The sequence below is a fragment of the Choloepus didactylus genome, chromosome 7, assembly GCF_015220235.1.
Source record: "Choloepus didactylus isolate mChoDid1 chromosome 7, mChoDid1.pri, whole genome shotgun sequence".
Taxonomy (NCBI): domain Eukaryota; kingdom Metazoa; phylum Chordata; class Mammalia; order Pilosa; family Megalonychidae; genus Choloepus; species Choloepus didactylus.
In genome coordinates, this window is record NC_051313.1 from 41,606,038 (window position 1) to 41,625,342 (window position 19,305).

General features: G+C 35.5%; 1 protein-coding gene across 3 annotated transcripts in view; it reads left to right on the forward strand.

Moving 5' to 3' along the window:
* SESN1 (sestrin 1) overlaps positions 1-19,305 on the forward strand; it is a 104,784-nt gene that overhangs the window by 66,143 nt on the left and 19,336 nt on the right. The window contains exon 1 of one of the 3 annotated variants that reach the window (XM_037842396.1): positions 16,293-16,538. The exons of the other annotated variants lie outside the window; for them this stretch is intronic. Within the exon in view, the coding sequence (XP_037698324.1) occupies positions 16,437-16,538 (102 nt within the window). The 5' untranslated portion in view covers positions 16,293-16,436. Of the gene's footprint in view, positions 1-16,292; positions 16,539-19,305 lie in introns of those variants that run through there. 3 annotated transcript variants of the gene reach the window in all.

The following is a 19,305-nucleotide window of genomic DNA, read 5'->3' on the forward strand; positions in this document are numbered from 1 at the left end:
CAGAAGACTTCAGGGTCCGATTTGGTCCCTAGAACAAAAAAAGGGAAAAAAAAAAAAAAGTAACCCTGTTAGAACTGTACTGCTCTCTCCCCTTATCCTCCCACCCAAAACAAAGTTATCTGTACTGTGAAATTTTTAATAATTATGGTGGAGAGATAATCAAAGATTATAAATATGTTTTAAAAAGCAAATGCCACTCTAATGGATTAAATAGTGGTCCCCCAAAAGATATGTCCGCCCAGAACCTCAGAAAGTGACCTTATTGGATAGAGGGTCTTTGCAGATATAATTAATGCAAGGCTCTTAAGATGAGATCATCCTGTATTGGGGTGGGCACTAAATCCAATGAGTGTCCTTATCAGAGACAGAAAAGGAGAAGACACACAGGTAGATACAGGGGAGGAGGCTATGTGAAGACCCATGTGAAGATGGAGGCAGTTGGAGGTTTGTTGCCACAACCCGAGGAATACCATAACCACCACCAGAAGCTGGAAGAGGCCAGGAAGGATGCACTCCTAGCATCTTCAGAGGGAACATGGTCCCGCCAATAACTTGATTTCACACTTCTGGCCTCCAGAACAGAGAATAAATGTCTGTTATTTTTAAGCCATCACATTTGTGGTAATCTGTAACACCCAAGAAATTAATACACCACCCACCCATAATCCCATTCCCTGGAAAGAAACACTTGTACAGTTTAGTTTTCAGATGTAATAAAATTTATATGGTCTATTAAATGTAAAACCTAGAGCTGTAAAGCTTCTAGGAGAAAACATATGAGAACATCTTTGTGACCTCGAGGTAAGTAAAGGTCTCTCAGCTAGGACACAAAAATCCTGAAACATTAAAGAAAGAATTGATAAATTGGACTTCATCAAAATTTAAAATACCCTTTGAAAGACACCTTTAAGAAGATGAAAAGACAAGCTACAGACTGGAAGAAAATAATTACAACACACATTTCAGACAAGGATTTATATTCAGAGTATATAAAAAACACTTATATAAAATAATATACAATAATAAGATAACCAATCTGAGATTTGAACAGACCCTTCTCAAAAGAAGATACATGAAGGACAAATAAGCACATCAGAAGATGTTCAATGTCATTAGTCATTGGAGAAATGCAAATATAAAACCACAATGAGATATCACTACACCAGTGTTTCTCAAGCTCCGCACTTGGTATTTTGGGTCAGACAATTCTTGGTTGTGGAGGTTGCCCTGTTAATTGTAGTATATTTGCAGTATCCTTGGCCTCTACAGCTGCATCCCACACCACTCCCCTCCCAGTTGTGGCAACCAAAAATGTATTCAGATTTTGCCAAATGTCCCCTGGGGGACAAAAATCAACCCCAGTTGAGAACCATTGCACTACACCCATTAGGTTGACTGAAGTGTTGGTGAGGGTGTGGAGCAGCTGGAACTCAATGTAATATGGCACAACCACTTTGGAAAACAGTTTGGCAGTTTCTTAAAAAGTTAAAAGTACACTTATTGTATAATATTCTATTATTATATGGTCCAGCCACACCATTCTTGGATATTCACTCCAAGAGAAATGAAAGCTTATATTCACCCAATGCTATTCAGAATCCCCAGGAAATGTACCATCCCAGTTGCTTAAAAATTTAACCCGTAAAATGAAAATCTTAAGACTAAAGAACCTTTTCATTGTTGACTATTCTTTAGTATTATTTATACTTCCTTCTGGGATCATTTTGCTTCTTCCTGAACTGAAACGTTCTTTCAATGTGGATATGTTGGTAATAGGCTCTTAGTTTTATCTCTTAAAATGTGTTTCTTTTATTCAAGTTCTTAAAAGATAATTTCATAAATTATACAATTCAAGAATGAACATTTTATCTCAGTACTTTGAAGATACTATTCCACAGTCTTGTGGCTTACACTGTTGAAAATTATGCTTTCAGTGTAATTTTGCGTTTGTAAGTAATCTAGCTTTAAAAAAAAAATCTGTGGTTTTATACACACACACACACACAAACTTATGAACATACATTTATACATACATGTATACTTAAATATAACATAAAATTTCCCATAACCATTTTTAAGTGTATAAGAACAATTCAGTGGTGTTAATTACATTCACAACATTATGCTACCTTCACCACCACCCATTACCAAAACTTTTTCATCACCCCAAACAGAAACTCTTGTACTAATAGAACAGAAACTTTCCCTCCCTGCTCCCACCATACCCTGGTAACCTCTAATCTATTTTCTGTCTCTCTGAATTTGCTTATTCTAGATATTTCATATAAGTGGAATCACACAACAGTTTTCCTTTTGTGTCTGGCTTATTCCACATAGCATAAAGTTTTCAAGGTTCATTCATGTTGTAGCACTGTCAGAACTTCATTTGTTCTTACAGCTGAATAATACTCCATTGTATGTCCATACCACATTTTGTTTATCTATTCTTCTGTTGATGGATGCTTGGTTTGTCTCCACCTTTTTGCAATTGTGAATAATGCTGCTATGAACATTGGTGTAAAGTATCTGTTTTGAGTCCCTGTTTCAATTATTTGTGGTGTATACCTAGAACTGGGATTGTCTGGTCATATGGTAATTCTATGTATAACTTTTTGGGGAACCATCAAACTGTTTTCCATAGCAGCTGCACTATTTTACATTTCTACTGGCAATACACAAGGGTTCCAATTTCTCTACATCCTTGCCAATGTTTGTTATTTTCCATTTTAAAAAAAGTAGTCATCCTAGTGAGTATGAAGTGGTATTTTATTGGGGTTTTGATTTGCAGTTCTCCAGTAACTAATAATGTTCAGTGTCCTTTCATGTGCTTCTTGGCCATTTGTATATCTTCTTTGGAGAAACGTCTATTCAAGTCCTATGCCCGTTTTAAGTTAGATTGTCTCTTTGTTGTTGAGTTATAGAAGTTCTTTTAATATTCTGGTTATTAAACCCTTATCAAATATATGATTTGCAAGTGTTTTGTCCCATTTTGTCTTTTCATTTTCTTGATACTGTCCTTTGATGCATAGAATTTTTAATTTTGATAAAGTCCAGTTTATTTATTTTTTGTTGTTGCTTATGCTTTGGTTGTCAAATCTAAGAAATCACTGCCAAAGCCAAGGTCTTGAAGATTTTCTTCTGTATTTTCTTCTAAGAGTTTTATGGTTTTAACTCTCTTATTAGGTTATTGGTCTATTTTGAGTTAATTTTTGTTGTGGCCAGTTTCATTCTTTTGCATGTAGATATTCAGTTTTCCCAATATCGTTTGTTGAAAAGACTATTCTTTCCCCCACTGAACAGAGATTATTTCTGGACTCTCAGTTCTATTCCATTGGTCGATATGTCTGTCCTTATGCTGGTACCACCACACTGTTTTGATTACTGCAGCTGTGTAGTAAGTTTTGAAATTGGGAAGTGTGAGACCTTCAACTTTGTTTTTCTTTTCAAGATTGTTTTGACTATTTGGGGCCTCTGGCAATTCCATATTAACTTGAAGATCAGCTTTTCCATTTCTGCAAAAAAAAAAGCTGCTGGAATTTAGATGGGGGACTGTGTTGAATCTGTAGATTGCTTTGGGTAGTACTGAAATCTTAACAGTATTAAGTTTTACAGTCCAAGAATATGGAATGTCTTACCATTTATTTTGAACTTTCATTTCTTTCAGCAGTGTTTTGTAGTTTTCAGTGTACAAGTCTTTCACCTCCTTGGTTAAATTTTTTCCTAGATGTTTTATTCTTTTAGATGTTATTGTAAATGGAATTGTTTTCTTAATTTCCATATTGGATTGTTCATTGCTGATTATAGAAACCCAACTGAGTTTCGTGTGTTAATCTTTTCTGATGGCTTTTAAGGTCTTCCCTTTCACAGGACCTCACTGGCTGTGTGACCTTGGGTCAGGTACTTAACCCCTCTTTGTCACAGTTTACCATTTGAAAAGTGAAGATAATAACGTCTGCCCATGGGTTTTTGTGAGGGCTAATGAAAATTTAAAATACATAAAATTCTTTAGAACAGTGCATAATACCTAACAACCACAGTACATGTTAGCTATTCCATTAATATTATCATACATGAAACCATGAAGTATAACACCTATCTACTTCTGAAATCAAACCTTAGACTAAACATCTGAGTTTTTGGTTTTAAAGCCTTCCATCAATTGGCACTTAGTTACCTGACTGCCACAATTACAATCAGACTTTCAGCATAACTGGAAATCCTGGTCTTCAAGCCCTTTGTACCTGCTTGTCTTTGTAGCCTAAGGCATTCCTCACTCCATGTGCCCCTTTAGCAACAAAAAGCCTACAATAGGTATATCATTATAGGAAATTATGAGAAGAAAGAGGCAGGACAAAGGAAGAAGATATGGATATTGTTCTCAAAGAATATAGACAGGAAAGAAAGAACGCCTGGCATGTGGTAGGTACTTATATTGGATGAATTGATGTTGGATAAATAGGAACAATATATCCATAAATAAAGAGGTGTTCTAGTTTGCTAATGCTGCCAGAATGCAAAACACCAGAAATGGATTGGCTTTTATAAAGGGGGTTTATTTGGTTAAAAACTTACAGTCTTAAGGCCATAAAGTGTCCAAGGTAAGTCAGCAATAATCGGTACCTTCACTGGAGGATGGCCAGTGGTGTCTGGAAAACCTGTTAGCTGGGAAGGCACGTAGCTGGTATCTGCTCCAAAGTTGTGGTTTCAAAATGGCTTTCTCCCAGGACGTTCCTCTGTAGGCTGCAGTTCCTCAAAAATGTCACTCTTAGTTACTCTTGGGGTGTTTGTCCTCTCTTAGCTTCTCCAGAGCAAGAGTCTGCTTTCAATGGCCGTCTTCAAACGGTCTTTCATCTATAGCTCCTCTCTCAGCTCCTGTGCCTTCTTCAAAGTGTCCCTCTTGAGTGTAGCAAGCTCACTTCTTCTGTCTGAGCTTATATAGTGCTCTAGTAAACTCATCAAGGCCCATGCTGAATGGGCTGGGCCACACCTCCATGGAAATCATCCAGAGTTATCACCCGCAGTTAGGTGTGGTGCATCTCCATGGAAACACTCTAAGAATTACAATCTAATCAACACTAATATGTCCGCCCACACAAGATTACATGAAAGATAATGGCGTTTTGGGGGACAGAATACATGCAAATCGGCACAACAGGTTTGTGAAGTTAACAGAAATATACAAAACCAATCATTTTTGTATTGATATGTGTTAAGTAACTGATGAAATTTTCAGGAAAATTTGGATGGACACTTTAAAATTTTTAAGCTTTAAGGACCCAAGGAAAATATGAACTTGATGTAGAATGTCTCTATTCTAAATGGCATATTCTTTTTTCTTGATTCACCTTAGCTTAGTAATCTGTGACAACTGAAGATAGAGAAGTAAGAGGTCAAGATATCACTGATAAATAAAACCTAAACCTAAGCTCCAAACATTATTTAATCACACCCCACCCCCACTCTCCTAGGGGTGTATAGAATACAAAGAGTTATTGAAAGGAAAAAAAAAAATATATATATATATATATATATATATATATATATATATACAATTTTGAAAGCATCCTACAGTATTATTAGTAAATCTTTGTGTTTTAAAATGCATGGGAGGTTGAGAAGATAATTGATAATAATGACAAGACAGGCTGATTTACTTAAAATAATTCTTCTTTTAGGGAACTAAAACCAGCAAATGGGTTAAGCAGTATTTGAAGAGAAAACAAAGGTGGTTCTTAAACATTTCACAAAACATATTGGAAACTGCTTCAGAATACTTTATGAATTTGACAAGCCAAAAACAAAATGAAGAAAACTGTTAATTCTGGTTTCTCAGTGTTTTTATGTGAATATTATAAGCCAACACTCTTCATCTATTTGAGCAAGTACTGAGGCTTGTTCTATACTTTACAGTGATGATATCTGTAACTCTGAAAATCCTCAAAAACCTTTTTATCTCAAAGAAAAAGGTAATGTATTTAATGGTAGAAATGAAGAGCAAAAATCACATAACTGGCATCATGCAATGTGTTAGATTTGTTTGATTGTCCATTTGTTGTAAAGCTTGTATTTGTATGTGGTTGCACTTACTCATATTTTGTATTTTTGTATTTGTATTTGGATTGTACATTTCATTTTCTCCATATGGATTTTGGAAACAGGGTATGAGGGAATTTAAAGAGAGAAGAATCTTTTCTTATAGAAGCTCTTACCCTTATCCTCTATCCTCAAACAAGAAAACTTTTCACAGAATTCAGTATTTTTATTAAAAATACACTAATATTTTAAAGGTAACTTTAATGTGTACAGTATCTGGTACAATAAAGATGAAAAAATTATCATGTTATTAAAATATATTTTGTTAAGGGTTGGCGAAGAGATTTTATCTTTATAAGTAAATTTTAACCCAGGACAGTATATTCTGTTTTCCAACTTACTGTGTTCTGCTCTGACACTATATAATTGAAAAAACATTGAAGGTTGTAACTCACTGGTATCTGGAATGGTTAAATCCTTACCTGTTTGTCTGCTTTGTGATTGGCTAAAAGCTGTTGCTAAGCTTGTTGTTTTTTTGTTCTTAGGGAAAGTTAAAAATTGTATGTGACCTATTTGAACTGCATCCTGCTGCTTTTGATTCTGCTTTGCTCTTTCCCCTGATCTACATACTGTTGGTTGGTTGGTTGGTTGGTTGGTTGGTTGGTTTATAATCTTTTGCAGTGTAGATATTTTTTAAACCCACCAATTTATAAATTTCATTTGCAATATTTTACTGTTTTAATTGTATATTTGTGATGCACAAAGTACTCTAGTTTAATTTTTTAAATCTTATTGAATACTTGAAAGCTGAACCTACTGACGTAAAAACAAGCTCTAATTGTAGAGTACAAATGCATTATTTTTAAACCTGGCTGTTATAAACACTAAAGATTATTTGAATGTCAATAATATCCTTGTTAATAAACAAATCTAAAGTACTTCACCTAAAAAATTTTCAATTGAAATGTAATATGAAAATAATTATTTATCAGGTCAAATTTTTATGACTTAGAATAAAGGCTATTGATTTTACTGGCATGTGTCACTGAAGGATAGGATTGATTTTATTCATATTTTCAAGAGAAGGGCTAGAAGGATTGATAATTCTTTCTCTTTATAGACCAGATTCAGGGCAGTCTAAATGAAAGTTGTACTGGAAGGCCAGTTTGGTTCCTAATGCAGTAGACACTCAGAAACCATTGTGTTTCTAAGAGCCTTTTCTCTTTAAGGCTCTGTTTGGCATTGATGGGAATGAGACTTTGAACCAGAACCCCCTAGCACTCTGCTGGAACCAATAGAAATCCTTGCAGCCTTCTCAGAACCTCAAAGCCTGACTCTGGCCTTGGATGAATAATGTAGGAAGCTACAGACTAGCATGTTGTGAGCTGTGGTATTTGGATCATGAGATGTGGTGTATTCAAATGTTTAAAAAAAAAATTTTTTTTTTTTTTTTTGCCAGCACAGTCTTTTATCAAACAGTTTTACCGGAATGCTGATATAAACAATATGTAAAACTGGCATTTTATTAATAAATTATTTCTTTATTAAGTTCAAATAAATAAAGTTAAATTGTTTTCAAGTCAGTTGGTGAGAACTATGAGGCTATTTGTATGGGGGGTTTTTTAATGTGAAATTAAAGGATAATGGATGGCAGCTGCAGTCTTATTTCTGTATTTTCTTATATGCATAGTAGCAAGAAAATCTGGAGTCACAAAGATAAGTAGTTTTGAATAGAAACAGTTTTTTTTTAATAGCTCACCTGGCATGCAGGATCCTCTGCAGTTAAACTATCCAGAAGCATTAACAAAAAAAAGTCAAAAGAATTACTGATTTCGAACAACTGCTTTCATTCTTTATCATAAATGTAAAAGTAAGACAAGAAGCACCAAAATGTATAATATGCACTAAAACTAGTGAATCCTGCAATATTATCATAATGGTATGTGCAGTGCACTACTTTACTATTACAAAACGGACTGTTAAATCGTTTCAGGGGCGTGTATCAAGCAGATGTGCCTAAACCTCATCTGACATTTCTTAAAGCAAAGTACACATGTGCTATATTGCAGTCCACTCACTCCTGTAGTTTTATAGAGCAGATGTATACAGGCATGAAGTTTTTACAAGACTAACTAACGGTACCTGTTCTCATCAGTGCTACATTCACAAGAATTTTAAACATGCACACAGAGATGGTGGAAGAATTATTTAGTCCAGTAACTGAATTATTAATGGCAACAAATTATTATTTTGATGGTCTCCAATGTGTTTAATGTTGACATACCTTTGTGGGTTGCCTTGGGAAAGAAAGTTCAAATCTACTATTTCTAGTATCTCTAAAGTGCTTGTAAGGAATGGATTCCAAGGAACGTAATTTGAAAACCACTGATAAGTACAAAGAAGCCTGGAGTAGGGGTTCAGGAGGTTGGGTTCTGGTTAGAATAAAGCATATAACTTTGATAAAATCAGGAATTATATTAAAAGAGTATAATTTTAGATCTGAAATAAAGTTTTAGTGACCAAGAGATTTAATTGCCCATCATTTTTAATTTGAAGAGACTAAAACTAGAGGGGTTAAATTAGTTAAATGATTGCCAGCCTGTTTGTTTTTTTGTTTTTTTTTTTTTTTTTTAAGAATTGGGCAATACACTGGATACCTCCCCATTTAGTACTCCCTAACAGAATTCCAAACGATCTGCCATCTGTATGACTTGCCATGTGGTAGGTTAAGTCTAAGTAAAAGACACTAAGTCCAATCTTAAATGAAGATATTTCTGCTTATTCATAGGATTTAAGACATTAAATGCATATAATTGACATTCAGTGAATATTTATGAGTAATGAATGATTGGATGCTAAGTGATTGTGTATATTAAGATTTCTATTAATTGGTAAAATTTAGCTTTGGCATACATACATAAACCTATGCCAAAATATATTTTAAAAATTAGAATAATGACTTAAGAGAGAAAAGTACTTTCTCTGATTTGTATCATCTAGATAACATCCTAATTTAGTATCTCTCAATTCTTTGCCAAAAATAAAACAAAAATTAGGCAAGTCAGACTTTCTTTTACTACAAATTAAAATGATCTTGAATTCAGTTCAAATTCAAGCCCTTGTAAAAAAATCTAATTTTTAAAGTGGTTTTGTCTCTTTTTGAGAGTATGTTTTAGCTAAACAGAAAGATAATAGTTACAAGGAAACATACATAGGTATATATCATATATATGTATATTATATACATTTTTGTTGAACTACAGTGCCCTGAATGGTCCACAGAGAGAGTGATAATTTTAGAGGGCCGAAGAACAGATGGGAAGTTCAGTGAATAGTATTTTATTTCCAAGATGCGTAATAATATGCAAGTAGTCTCCAGATGGGGCCTTGTACTTTGTGCCCAGGTTAAGGATCTACAACTTAATACTCACTTGGAAAACAAAAGACCTCAGAAGGAAGCAAAGAAGGAATGTGATTTAAAGGATTAAAGGACCTACAGCTAAAGATTACTACAAAGGAATCAAGTGGGGGTTCTGCGAACTGTAAAGAAAAGCACATATTACAGAACCCTATTCACAATTTGGTGGCAATGATCATAATGGGCAACATGGATAAGGTAGGGCAGAATGGCTGTTATAAACAAAAGATATCTTGAATATCTAGAATGTTGTCATTAGGATATTATTTCTTCATATCAAAATTCTCCTCAGTGTGAGTAAAGCATTTAAAATTCAAGCATGAATAAGCTAGTAAGTCATTAATATGCAGTTGGCCTAAACATTTTAACCATGGGTGAATTCAATTTTACAAAAGATAATAGATACTTGAAAGTTCAGTTCCGTGAAGTCTTTGAGTTTGGGATAAGTATAAGATATTAGGTTAGGATTTAATCTATTTTGAAAATGCTTTTTTATATTATCCCTGACTAAAATATTCCTTGGATTTAAAATTATAGGTTGCATATTTTTTTTTCTTCAGATATTGAAAATTTTATTTTAGACAATATAATGAATTTACCATAATTTACAAGTAATGACGCATATCTTTTGTTCCAATTTGTATTCATACTTCCCCCCCCATTGGATTTATTTATTATTATTTTTTTAATCTTCATTTTATTGAGATATATTCACATACCACGCAGTCATACAAAACAAATCGTACATTTGATTGTTCACAGTACCATTACATAGTTGTACATTCATCACCTAAATCAATCCCTGACACCTTCATTAGCACACACACAAAAATAACAAGAATAATAATTAAAGTGAAAAAGAGCAATTGAAGTAAAAAAGAACCCTGGGTACCTTTGTCTGTTTGTTTGTTTGTTTCCTTCCCCTATTTTTCTACTCATCCATCAATAAACTAGACAAAGTGGAGTGTGGTCCTTATGGCTTTCCCAATCCCATTGTCATATAGGTTGCATATTAAAACCAGTTCTTGCCGTTTACCTACAAACAGAAGCACTTTGAGAATTTAAAAAATATTTTCACATGTTTTTAGGTACAAATGAAATCCAACCCCTCAAAAACTTTTAAAAATTACACAATACAGTATGCTTACATAACCTGAGAAATATTTTCTACTTGAAAATGTCATATATTTAGCATCTTCAACTACTGATTTTTTGAGTTTGCATCAGTATTTCTTTCTTCTTCTTTAAAACCTTCAGTAGTTCCCAAGAACATACAGAATAAAGTCTTAACTCTCAGTTCTTGACCACACTCCAGCCAGGTGGAACTACTCACCTTTTTCCTGAACCTTGTATTATTCCAAATTAAACCCACCCCTTCTTATTTAAATCAGCAATGATACAGAAAAGTAATTTGCCTCTTAAAGCTGTAGCATTTTTGAATGAATTGTCCCATTTAATTTTGATATCTCAACAGACTCTTTCTTATCATTCTACCTTAGATAGACCTGAGAATGTTTAAAGCCAAACTTGGTTACAAAATGTTCTGTGAACCTTGTCACATAATGGTGTACATATTCAGGCAGTGTCTGACATGTAAGTATCTGCCTGGTTTAACAAGTGATCCATATATGCTGCTACCAGAACCTATGTAGCTGCTATCTTGGTAGTGTGGGAAAGTGGGCCCAGGAAAATCAAAGAAGCTTGGGAGTACCTGTGGGTTCCCAAGGAGAAGAAGGGCAGAGACTATGAAAAACAGAAGTTGCTTAGCAGAACTGAACCAAGGACAAGCTGATTCCTAAGCAGAGCCTGCCTGGCTGTATAGTGGCTCCCATGCCTCCAGAAATGTTTGTCTAGAGTGCCTAAATCTTTAAAAACTGAATATTGAACTTGAAATTCATTATTAAGCTTTTAATCAAGTTAAGCTTTTTTTTTTTTTTAATGGAAACATCTCTGCAGACTTCATTCACTTACTCAACACATTTATTGATGGTCTGCTGGGTTCTGGGCCCTAGGGCATTGGAAATACAGCAGTGAACAAAAAAAAAGATAAACATTCTTATTCATGGAGCTTACATTCTATTGAGACAAATGATAAATTTGTCAATAAAATTTAAAATTGAGATTAAATGAATAAATATCTCAGTCACTAATCCAATACTAGAATTAGTTGAAGAAGCCTGCTTTCTTCAAACACCTTTTTCTGAGGGGTGTGCTGGTAATGTGAGGGCACTTACCAGGGCAGATGGACTCAGGTGAGACAGGTAGTGATGGAGCTTCAGGTGGCATAAGGTCAGTAAAAGCATGGGAAGAGACACTGAGAGGAGTGAGAGGGATAGAGAAGTGGAAGCCAGAAGATCTCAAAGACCAAGATATCACCCATTCTATGATTTTGTTTTGGGTTTGCTGTTGTTGTTTTACCAGATCTCACCCTGCGTTTAAGAAAGGGAGATAATTTTTTCTTACTTCCTGCCCTCTTTTCTTGTCCCCCAAATCAAGAATGTAGGTTAATACATAGTTACTGAAATTTAAAAAAAATATATGTTCATTAAAACAAGCAGCCCAGCATAGTGACTGCTGCTTTGAATTCATTCATTCCTATTGTGAAATAGGAATAATTGTATCTGCATCTGTGAAAAATGCTTAGTGTCTGATATGTAGGAGTTGATATGTGACTGGTCATAATATAATCAGCCTGGAAAACCTGAACACTTTTTAACACACAAATTCTTCAGGGGAAAGTGATTTTCTAATTTAAAGCCACTGACACTTTTTTGGAAAAAAAGCCTATTTACAAATATGGGTGATGGCCTATATTTCTAAATCCCTGCATAGAGATTTAAAATACTGTATATTTCTAAAAGAATAAACTCTAGAGAAGAGAAATAAGACTTACCAACATTCTTGCTCCTTTATAAGTATATAATTCTAAAAATTACAATGAAAAGGTGAAAAAAATAGAGTGCAAATAAGGGAACAATATAAAATTAAAGTTCAATGCTAAAAGGATCTAAATGTACCCAAAGTATGATGTTGAAAAGGAAAAAAAAAGTGCTTAGCAGACAAGCTATATATATAAAAACAGGAAGATATGAGCTGGAGGAAAAAAAAACTTGACAAAATTAGTAAGCAGAAGTAATCTTATAAACCAACATCAATTCTAAATGAAATGTTTTAAATGACAATACAAGATTTTCTAGGAATGCTTAAACCACATAAACCTAGCAAATCCCACTCCCACTCTTAAAGGAATTCTTTGGTTTTGTAGCTAAAACCATTGCTGCATGAGTTTTCTCACTATTCATTATTAAATATAATTAAATAAATATATTAAATATAATTCTGATTCCAATGAACAGATCTTCAAATCTAGAGTACTTTAATATAATTCCTTTGCTGAATGAGACAATTCAAGTTTTAATATGTGGACCATAAAAGCATGATTATGTCTTTTAGCCTGATTAATATTCTTTCAACTAAAGTATATACATATGCTTTCTCATAAATTGACTTTTTAAAATCCATTGGGTTCAGGGAAGCCATTTATTTATGGTCAAGAGAGCAGATAATTTGAGATTTATCTCCTGAATTCCAAAAACAAGAGTGTGGGACATGATCACCTCCTTTAAGGAACTTTGTTGGAGAGACAAAATCTACCTTCATGCTTAAACCTTTCTTCATCCCCATTGTTCTTCAGACCACTTTCTTGCCTTCCCAACAGCTTTCCTAACATTTCCTGGCTTCCAGTTTTCCCCTTCCAGTATATTTTTCCAAACTTTAGCCGAAATGCAAATGTGATGACACTATTGTTTAAAACTTTCAATAGCTCCACAAAAGTGAATGAAATTCAGATTCTGTAACAAAGCTCAAGCAAGTTCCCTCATAACTGCTTATCTTTCACCTGAACTCCTTCCATTACTCTCTTTACTCTTTTCTCCAGACCAAAGGAACGTCCTTTATTCAGCTCCCCTAATGGACCACTCTCTCTCTCTGACCCTTGATTTCCTTTGCTGAGGAATCTGTCTCTGCCCTCCCATATCACCACCATCTACCACCAACACCACCAATTTTCTTGCTATGGCTTCTCTACTAATCCTGTAAGCTCCAGCTCAGACATCTCTTAGTCAGAAACTATGTTTTTCTTTAACCTCTCCTCCTTGTCTGAACTTCCCTAATATTTCATAATTCTCTGCTCAGATCAAGACATTTCACACCACCATGCTTTTCATAAGTGTTTCAGAACTAAGAGCATAGTAATTAAGCACTTTTAATAAGGACAGATGCAAAGACAATGAACCTCATATTGATCAGCCAAGTTAAGTTTACCAAAACATTTCTAGAGGAAAGGATATAAATCAGAATTACTGTTACTGCTTGGACAAGACATCAGATTTCTTCCTAGCAAAAATTAAATGTGGAAATGAAATGTCTAAATAGCAGACTTTGTAAAATAGCTGCTGGTTTAAAATGATGGCCTGTGATAAATATCAAAAGCATAGTCCTTTCTGATCACTGTTTTGTGATCAGGGCATTCATCTTTTCAGCAGATGTTCATTGTGTGTCTATCACATACAGGATAAGGATAAGCACCTTCATGGCATCTGGCCTATATGAGAAGTGAAATTCTTGGAAAATACAAACTTTTTATTCAGTGATTTGGAGCAAAACATTTCCAGAAGTGAAATCTACATAATTGCAGGTCAATTATTAGTACATTTGTTGGAATTTTTGGTTAGAGTAGATGTACTGAGAGGCAAGCTTTTTATGTTGGCAAATAGAGTGGTTAATTCACAGTACTACTCTATGGAAAAGAGCAGAAATTAGTACTCTTTGAAGAACTTAGGTAAGTCTTTATAGAGATCATAAAAGGATCTTGACATTTGATGATTTGAAGGTTTTTGGTAAACTAGTGAATTCAATTATAAATTGAAATTATTCTCTTTTCACATAAAACTTATTTATTGGCAGCATCAAAATGAATAGTAAATTGAAACTTTCTAAATATCCTTTTTGGAGCTTCCTATACAATTTCAGTACATATTTCTTCAATAAATATTTATCAAGTATAGGTATAATACACTACTATACATATACAGTTTCCAGTTTTAACTTGTATTTAATTATTTTAAACCACTTTTGAGAAAGCCGAACACGTTTTCCCCTCACCTCTCATTAGGAAATAGATAAGCATTCTCTGTTTTGCAAATGACAATTTTAATGTCACAAACAAGGTTATGCCCTGTTAAGACAACTAAGCTCACTATGTTATTCCTTCCAGAAAATAAAATCACAGATCAACTATTCTGGAACCACAGTCATCATTTTTCTTGTACTTCCCTCATTATCTAACTGGCTTTGTAGTTCACAACCCCATACATCAAGTCCATTTATGTTTCCAAGTTATTCATTTACAACCAGCTTATCTTAGAGGGTAGGTTGTATTGCTGCAAATAGGATGATTTGCTGAGCTTGTTTTTGCTTGTTTGTTTATGGCTGAGTGGGCATTTGATTATACTGTTTAATTGGGGGGTGAAGGGAGCTATGCTCAGTGGAAGAGAGCTTGGAATCCTCTGTAACCTTTTCTTCTATGTTGACATTGACCCAAAATTGCTTCTTTTGACCAGTAGAAATGTTTTGGGTGCTTTAGCAATTCATAAAAGCAGTTTGAAAACATGTAACATTTACCTTATTTATCCTGATGAGATAAATTAAAAAGTAACGATTTTTAACCTGCTTCTTTTAAAATGACAGTTTAATAGCTAACAATAATTTAGTCCTCTCTGAGACAATGTAACCTCATTCCTAAGACTGAAACTTCTTTTCATTTATGAGTCCTGATTCTGTGTGCATTTTTAATGATTTAAACTTGGCTTGTTTCCTTCTTTCAGAATGTCCCAACTTAAAAAAAAAAAAAAACAAAACCTGAGCATGTAAGCTTTTGCCAACCCAAAGGCAAACATGCAAAAAAAGACCTAATTTAGGAGTTTTTTTCATTTTTTTTAAGTTGTAACATATACAACATACAATTTCCCACTTTAACCAATTTTGAGAATATAATTCAGTGGTATTAATTACATTCACGATGTTGTGCTACTATCACCACTATCCATTACCAAAACTTTTTCATCAAGGAGTTGGTTTTTTAAAAGAAGTTAATGGAACCATGTAAGGAAATAGTATTGATACAAGACTTGAGCGATTTGGGTTCTGGATTCAACAATGTCAGTTGTGCTCCTTAATAACTTATATAAGGGAAAATTAGAATTTTTAAGGCCTTCAAATATACCTAGGAAGAAGAAAGACAATTCAGAGATCATAAGGCTACCAAGGCTCATTATCTGTTTAGGGAAGCGGTATTTATAGTTTCTATATAGCTTACCAAAAATAAATTTTACATTGAATATAGGCCATTGCCACGTAATTGTTCCGGCATTCTCTCACCCATTTAGCGTTCTGCTTTGGGCATTACTGGCAAGGAAGAAGGGAAATTCAGTAGTTTATGAATTTAAAGAGAAATTGATTCCCCCCTTGTGTCAGGGTCAGTCGGTTGGTTGCTGTTTGGCTGCAGGTAAACAGACCCGAACTGGCGGAGGGAGGGCAGCTCTCGGCCGCTGATGTTGGGCGGCGTGGTGCAGACTGTCCCTCCACTGAAGCCCAAGAGCTCGCACTGCACAGTCCCAGTGCGCCTTGGTCCCAAGACCCACGGGGCCGGCTGGCGACCTGAGAATTCTCTCATTGCGGGGAGCTCCGCCCCTCGAGGTTGTTTTCCTCAGCCCCTCTGTGCTCGGGGGCGGGGCTCCGCGGATTGCTCCGGGCAGCGGATTGACGGGCGCGTGGGCGGGGCCGCGCGGCTTGTTTGTTCGCCCCGCCCCCCGCGGTCCGCGCTGACTGAGGCGCTGCAACCCAGAGCGGCCGCCGGCGTCCGAGCGCTCGCCTCCTGTGCGCCGCCGCGGGCTCTCTCTGCGTCCCCAGCCGTCCCCGCGTCGATATGCGCCTGGCCACCGCCGCGAACGAGGCGTACACGGCCTCGCTGGCCGTCTCGGAGCTGCTGGGCTGCAAGCAGTGCGGAGGGGGCCGCGGCCAGGACGAGGTACTGGGCGAGGGACCCGACGGGCGGGCGGGCGCGGCGATCCCGGCCGAGATGCCGGTTCTGCAAGGAGGTCGCGTCGCCCCCGCGGGATCGCACCCTAACAGAGTCGGGAACCGCTGCCCGGGGAAGACGCCCCTGGAGCAACCGCCCGGGCGGCCGCCTGCCCCGGCCCGGCGTCCCAGGCTCGCCCGCGCCCCTCAGGTGAAGGGGCGGTCTGTGGAGCGTGGGGAGACGTTTTCAACCGTGAGTCGTCCCGGGGTGAAAAATGCTGAGGCTGGAGAGACAGCTGCCACGGTCCTTTAAATGGACGTCTCCAAAACGTAAATAACATTGTCTTTTGTACAAGTCTCCACAAGTCAGAAACCGAACAAAGCTCTAGTCTTAAGATAAAACAGCCTGTTGATTTTTTTCTCCCCTCAGCGTCTTGTCAAAACAGATTATTCAGCCACCTTTACAAAAAAAAAAAAAAAAAAAAAAAAAAGGCATTTGAGTCAGTTAAAAGATGATGTTGCCTAGAATAAATGTGTACTGCAAGCGCTATGACGTTATGCACAGCGTTTGGTCTTGTTTTTTGAACCATCCTTTTTGAGTGAATTGGTCTTCAAAAAAAGCCATTTAATTGTAGCATTTTGTTTTTTCCTAATGGCTGCATATACTGCACCATTTGGAAGTTACTAATAATCTTAGCTAAAATCTGAAGCTTTACTAAAGACTTGAAGTCAAAAGGTCACAAGGGAGAAAGTAGAGAAATACGAATTAAAATTTGGATTGAAATCACAGTGCTGTATTTTTGCCTTAGTCCAAGAAGTCTAAATTTGAATTAATTTCTCTGCAGCTTTGCCTACTAAAAGGACTCAGTTTTAGTAATTTCATTTTTTGTAAATGGAATGTACATTACAATTATACTATGTATATCCATATACATTTAAATGAGGACACTTTTTCGTGAAGATTGTGGAACACCAAATACTTTTTCTAGATTTTTTAGTCATGGATACATTAGCTCCTTGTTTACAAATAATAGAACAACCTAATAAGTATCTTATAATATTGCTTTAGAAACTTCACCAAAGAGAGAAAACAGCATAGAAGTGTTGAATTAGCATTTGCAGTTTCTTTTTGCAAGCCATAACAGATTTTTTTCTCATTTTGAGTAGACATGATGCCCAATCATCATGTCTGAATAGATTTATTATTTCTGTGGTATTATTCTAGTACAAAATCCTGAACAGTTATTATCAGATTTAGGCTTTATCATCAGATCCAGACTTTCTAAATATAGCCATTTAAATTGGAAGATAAAAGACATACATTTTAGCTTGCACTTTAACTACAGTACCTATGGGATTGTGTTCAGGAAAACAGGAAGGAGCTTTGTATGGTTGCATTTCATTTTTAATAAATCCAACATGTGGGGAAGATAAAGAATAGTACTTTGTAGGAAAACTATCCATTTTATAAAAATTAATAATATGATTCTTTCAAATAAGTTTCCATAGTGCTTTTAAAGTAAACACTTTACAGGAATCCTGAGCAAAGTGTGGGACTCACATATGGCCTACGTCAGCTTTTAAACGCAGTACTTTGAAGTCAATGAGTTTTCCTTTTTATAGGATATAGTTCATAGAAGACCAAGATACTGGAAACAAGGCACCTGAACTTTCAATATTTCTAAATTCCCTAAGATACAGCAGTTCTAGATCTCTTCATTTCTATTTAAAATGTTTGAATGTCAAAAGGCTAGCACCCAGCTATAGGCAATGGTAATTCCAGAGAAAGGAGATTGGGATGGGAACAAACTTACACTTTTACACAGTATATCTTTGCCTTGTTGAAATTTGTTTTAAAAGCACACCATGCTTTTGTAATTAAAAAAAAAATCAAATGAAATTAATATCAATGTCCTCATTATCAGTATTATGTTAAAACATCCAGTTTTTTTAAATGCACCAAATGCAGTCAGAAAAAATGATTCAAATAATTTGATTGTTTTTATTTTTCAACTAGTCTTGCAAGTAGACATCCACCACAAACTAACAAATGCTTTCATTTTGCATTTGTAGCAAATTATTCATTCTTTTACTGAAGAAAATTGATACAGATTCATAAATGTATCTTTAACAAATTTGAAACATCTGATTAGAACAGTGCTTTCAGTGCCCAAACACTGATTCATGCAGTGACATAATACACACTAGTTTTTCTGTGGTACTGTCAACATTCATTAAGAATTTTCATGTTAGTATTATACAGTATTGAGGAAACCAGTATATTAGATTTGAAGCAATGTTGTGATGGGGAAGGCTGTTGCTTTCTCTTTCAAAAATGCTGATTAGAATTGCTGAGGGAAGAGGACTGTTAGTTCCCATGTTAGTTTTTCCAGCTACACTTTCACAGAGAGCCTATGAAGTTTGTCTTGTGGTTAGTATCTACATCTGCTTTTTAACAAGCCCTTTTGCTGGTGGCAGTGCTGCTTCCTAGAATCTGGATTGGCCAAAATTTTGTTCACTCTATAATTCAGTTTCTTACAGCCACAGATGAAGGAATAATTGAAGTAACCTAGATAGGAAGTTATGAAATACATTGTTTGGCTTATGATTATCCCATTAAAGACCTACAGTTCCTTTCTTGATCAACGCCTTCTAGAGAATAATAAGTCATATAATTAGGGAAAGATGTATTTCAAAAAGTGAGTTTTCCAGCAAGTTGAAATTTAACCTTTTAAAAACCAAGCATATACAAAGGTTGACAGTGTGATTGTGAAAGC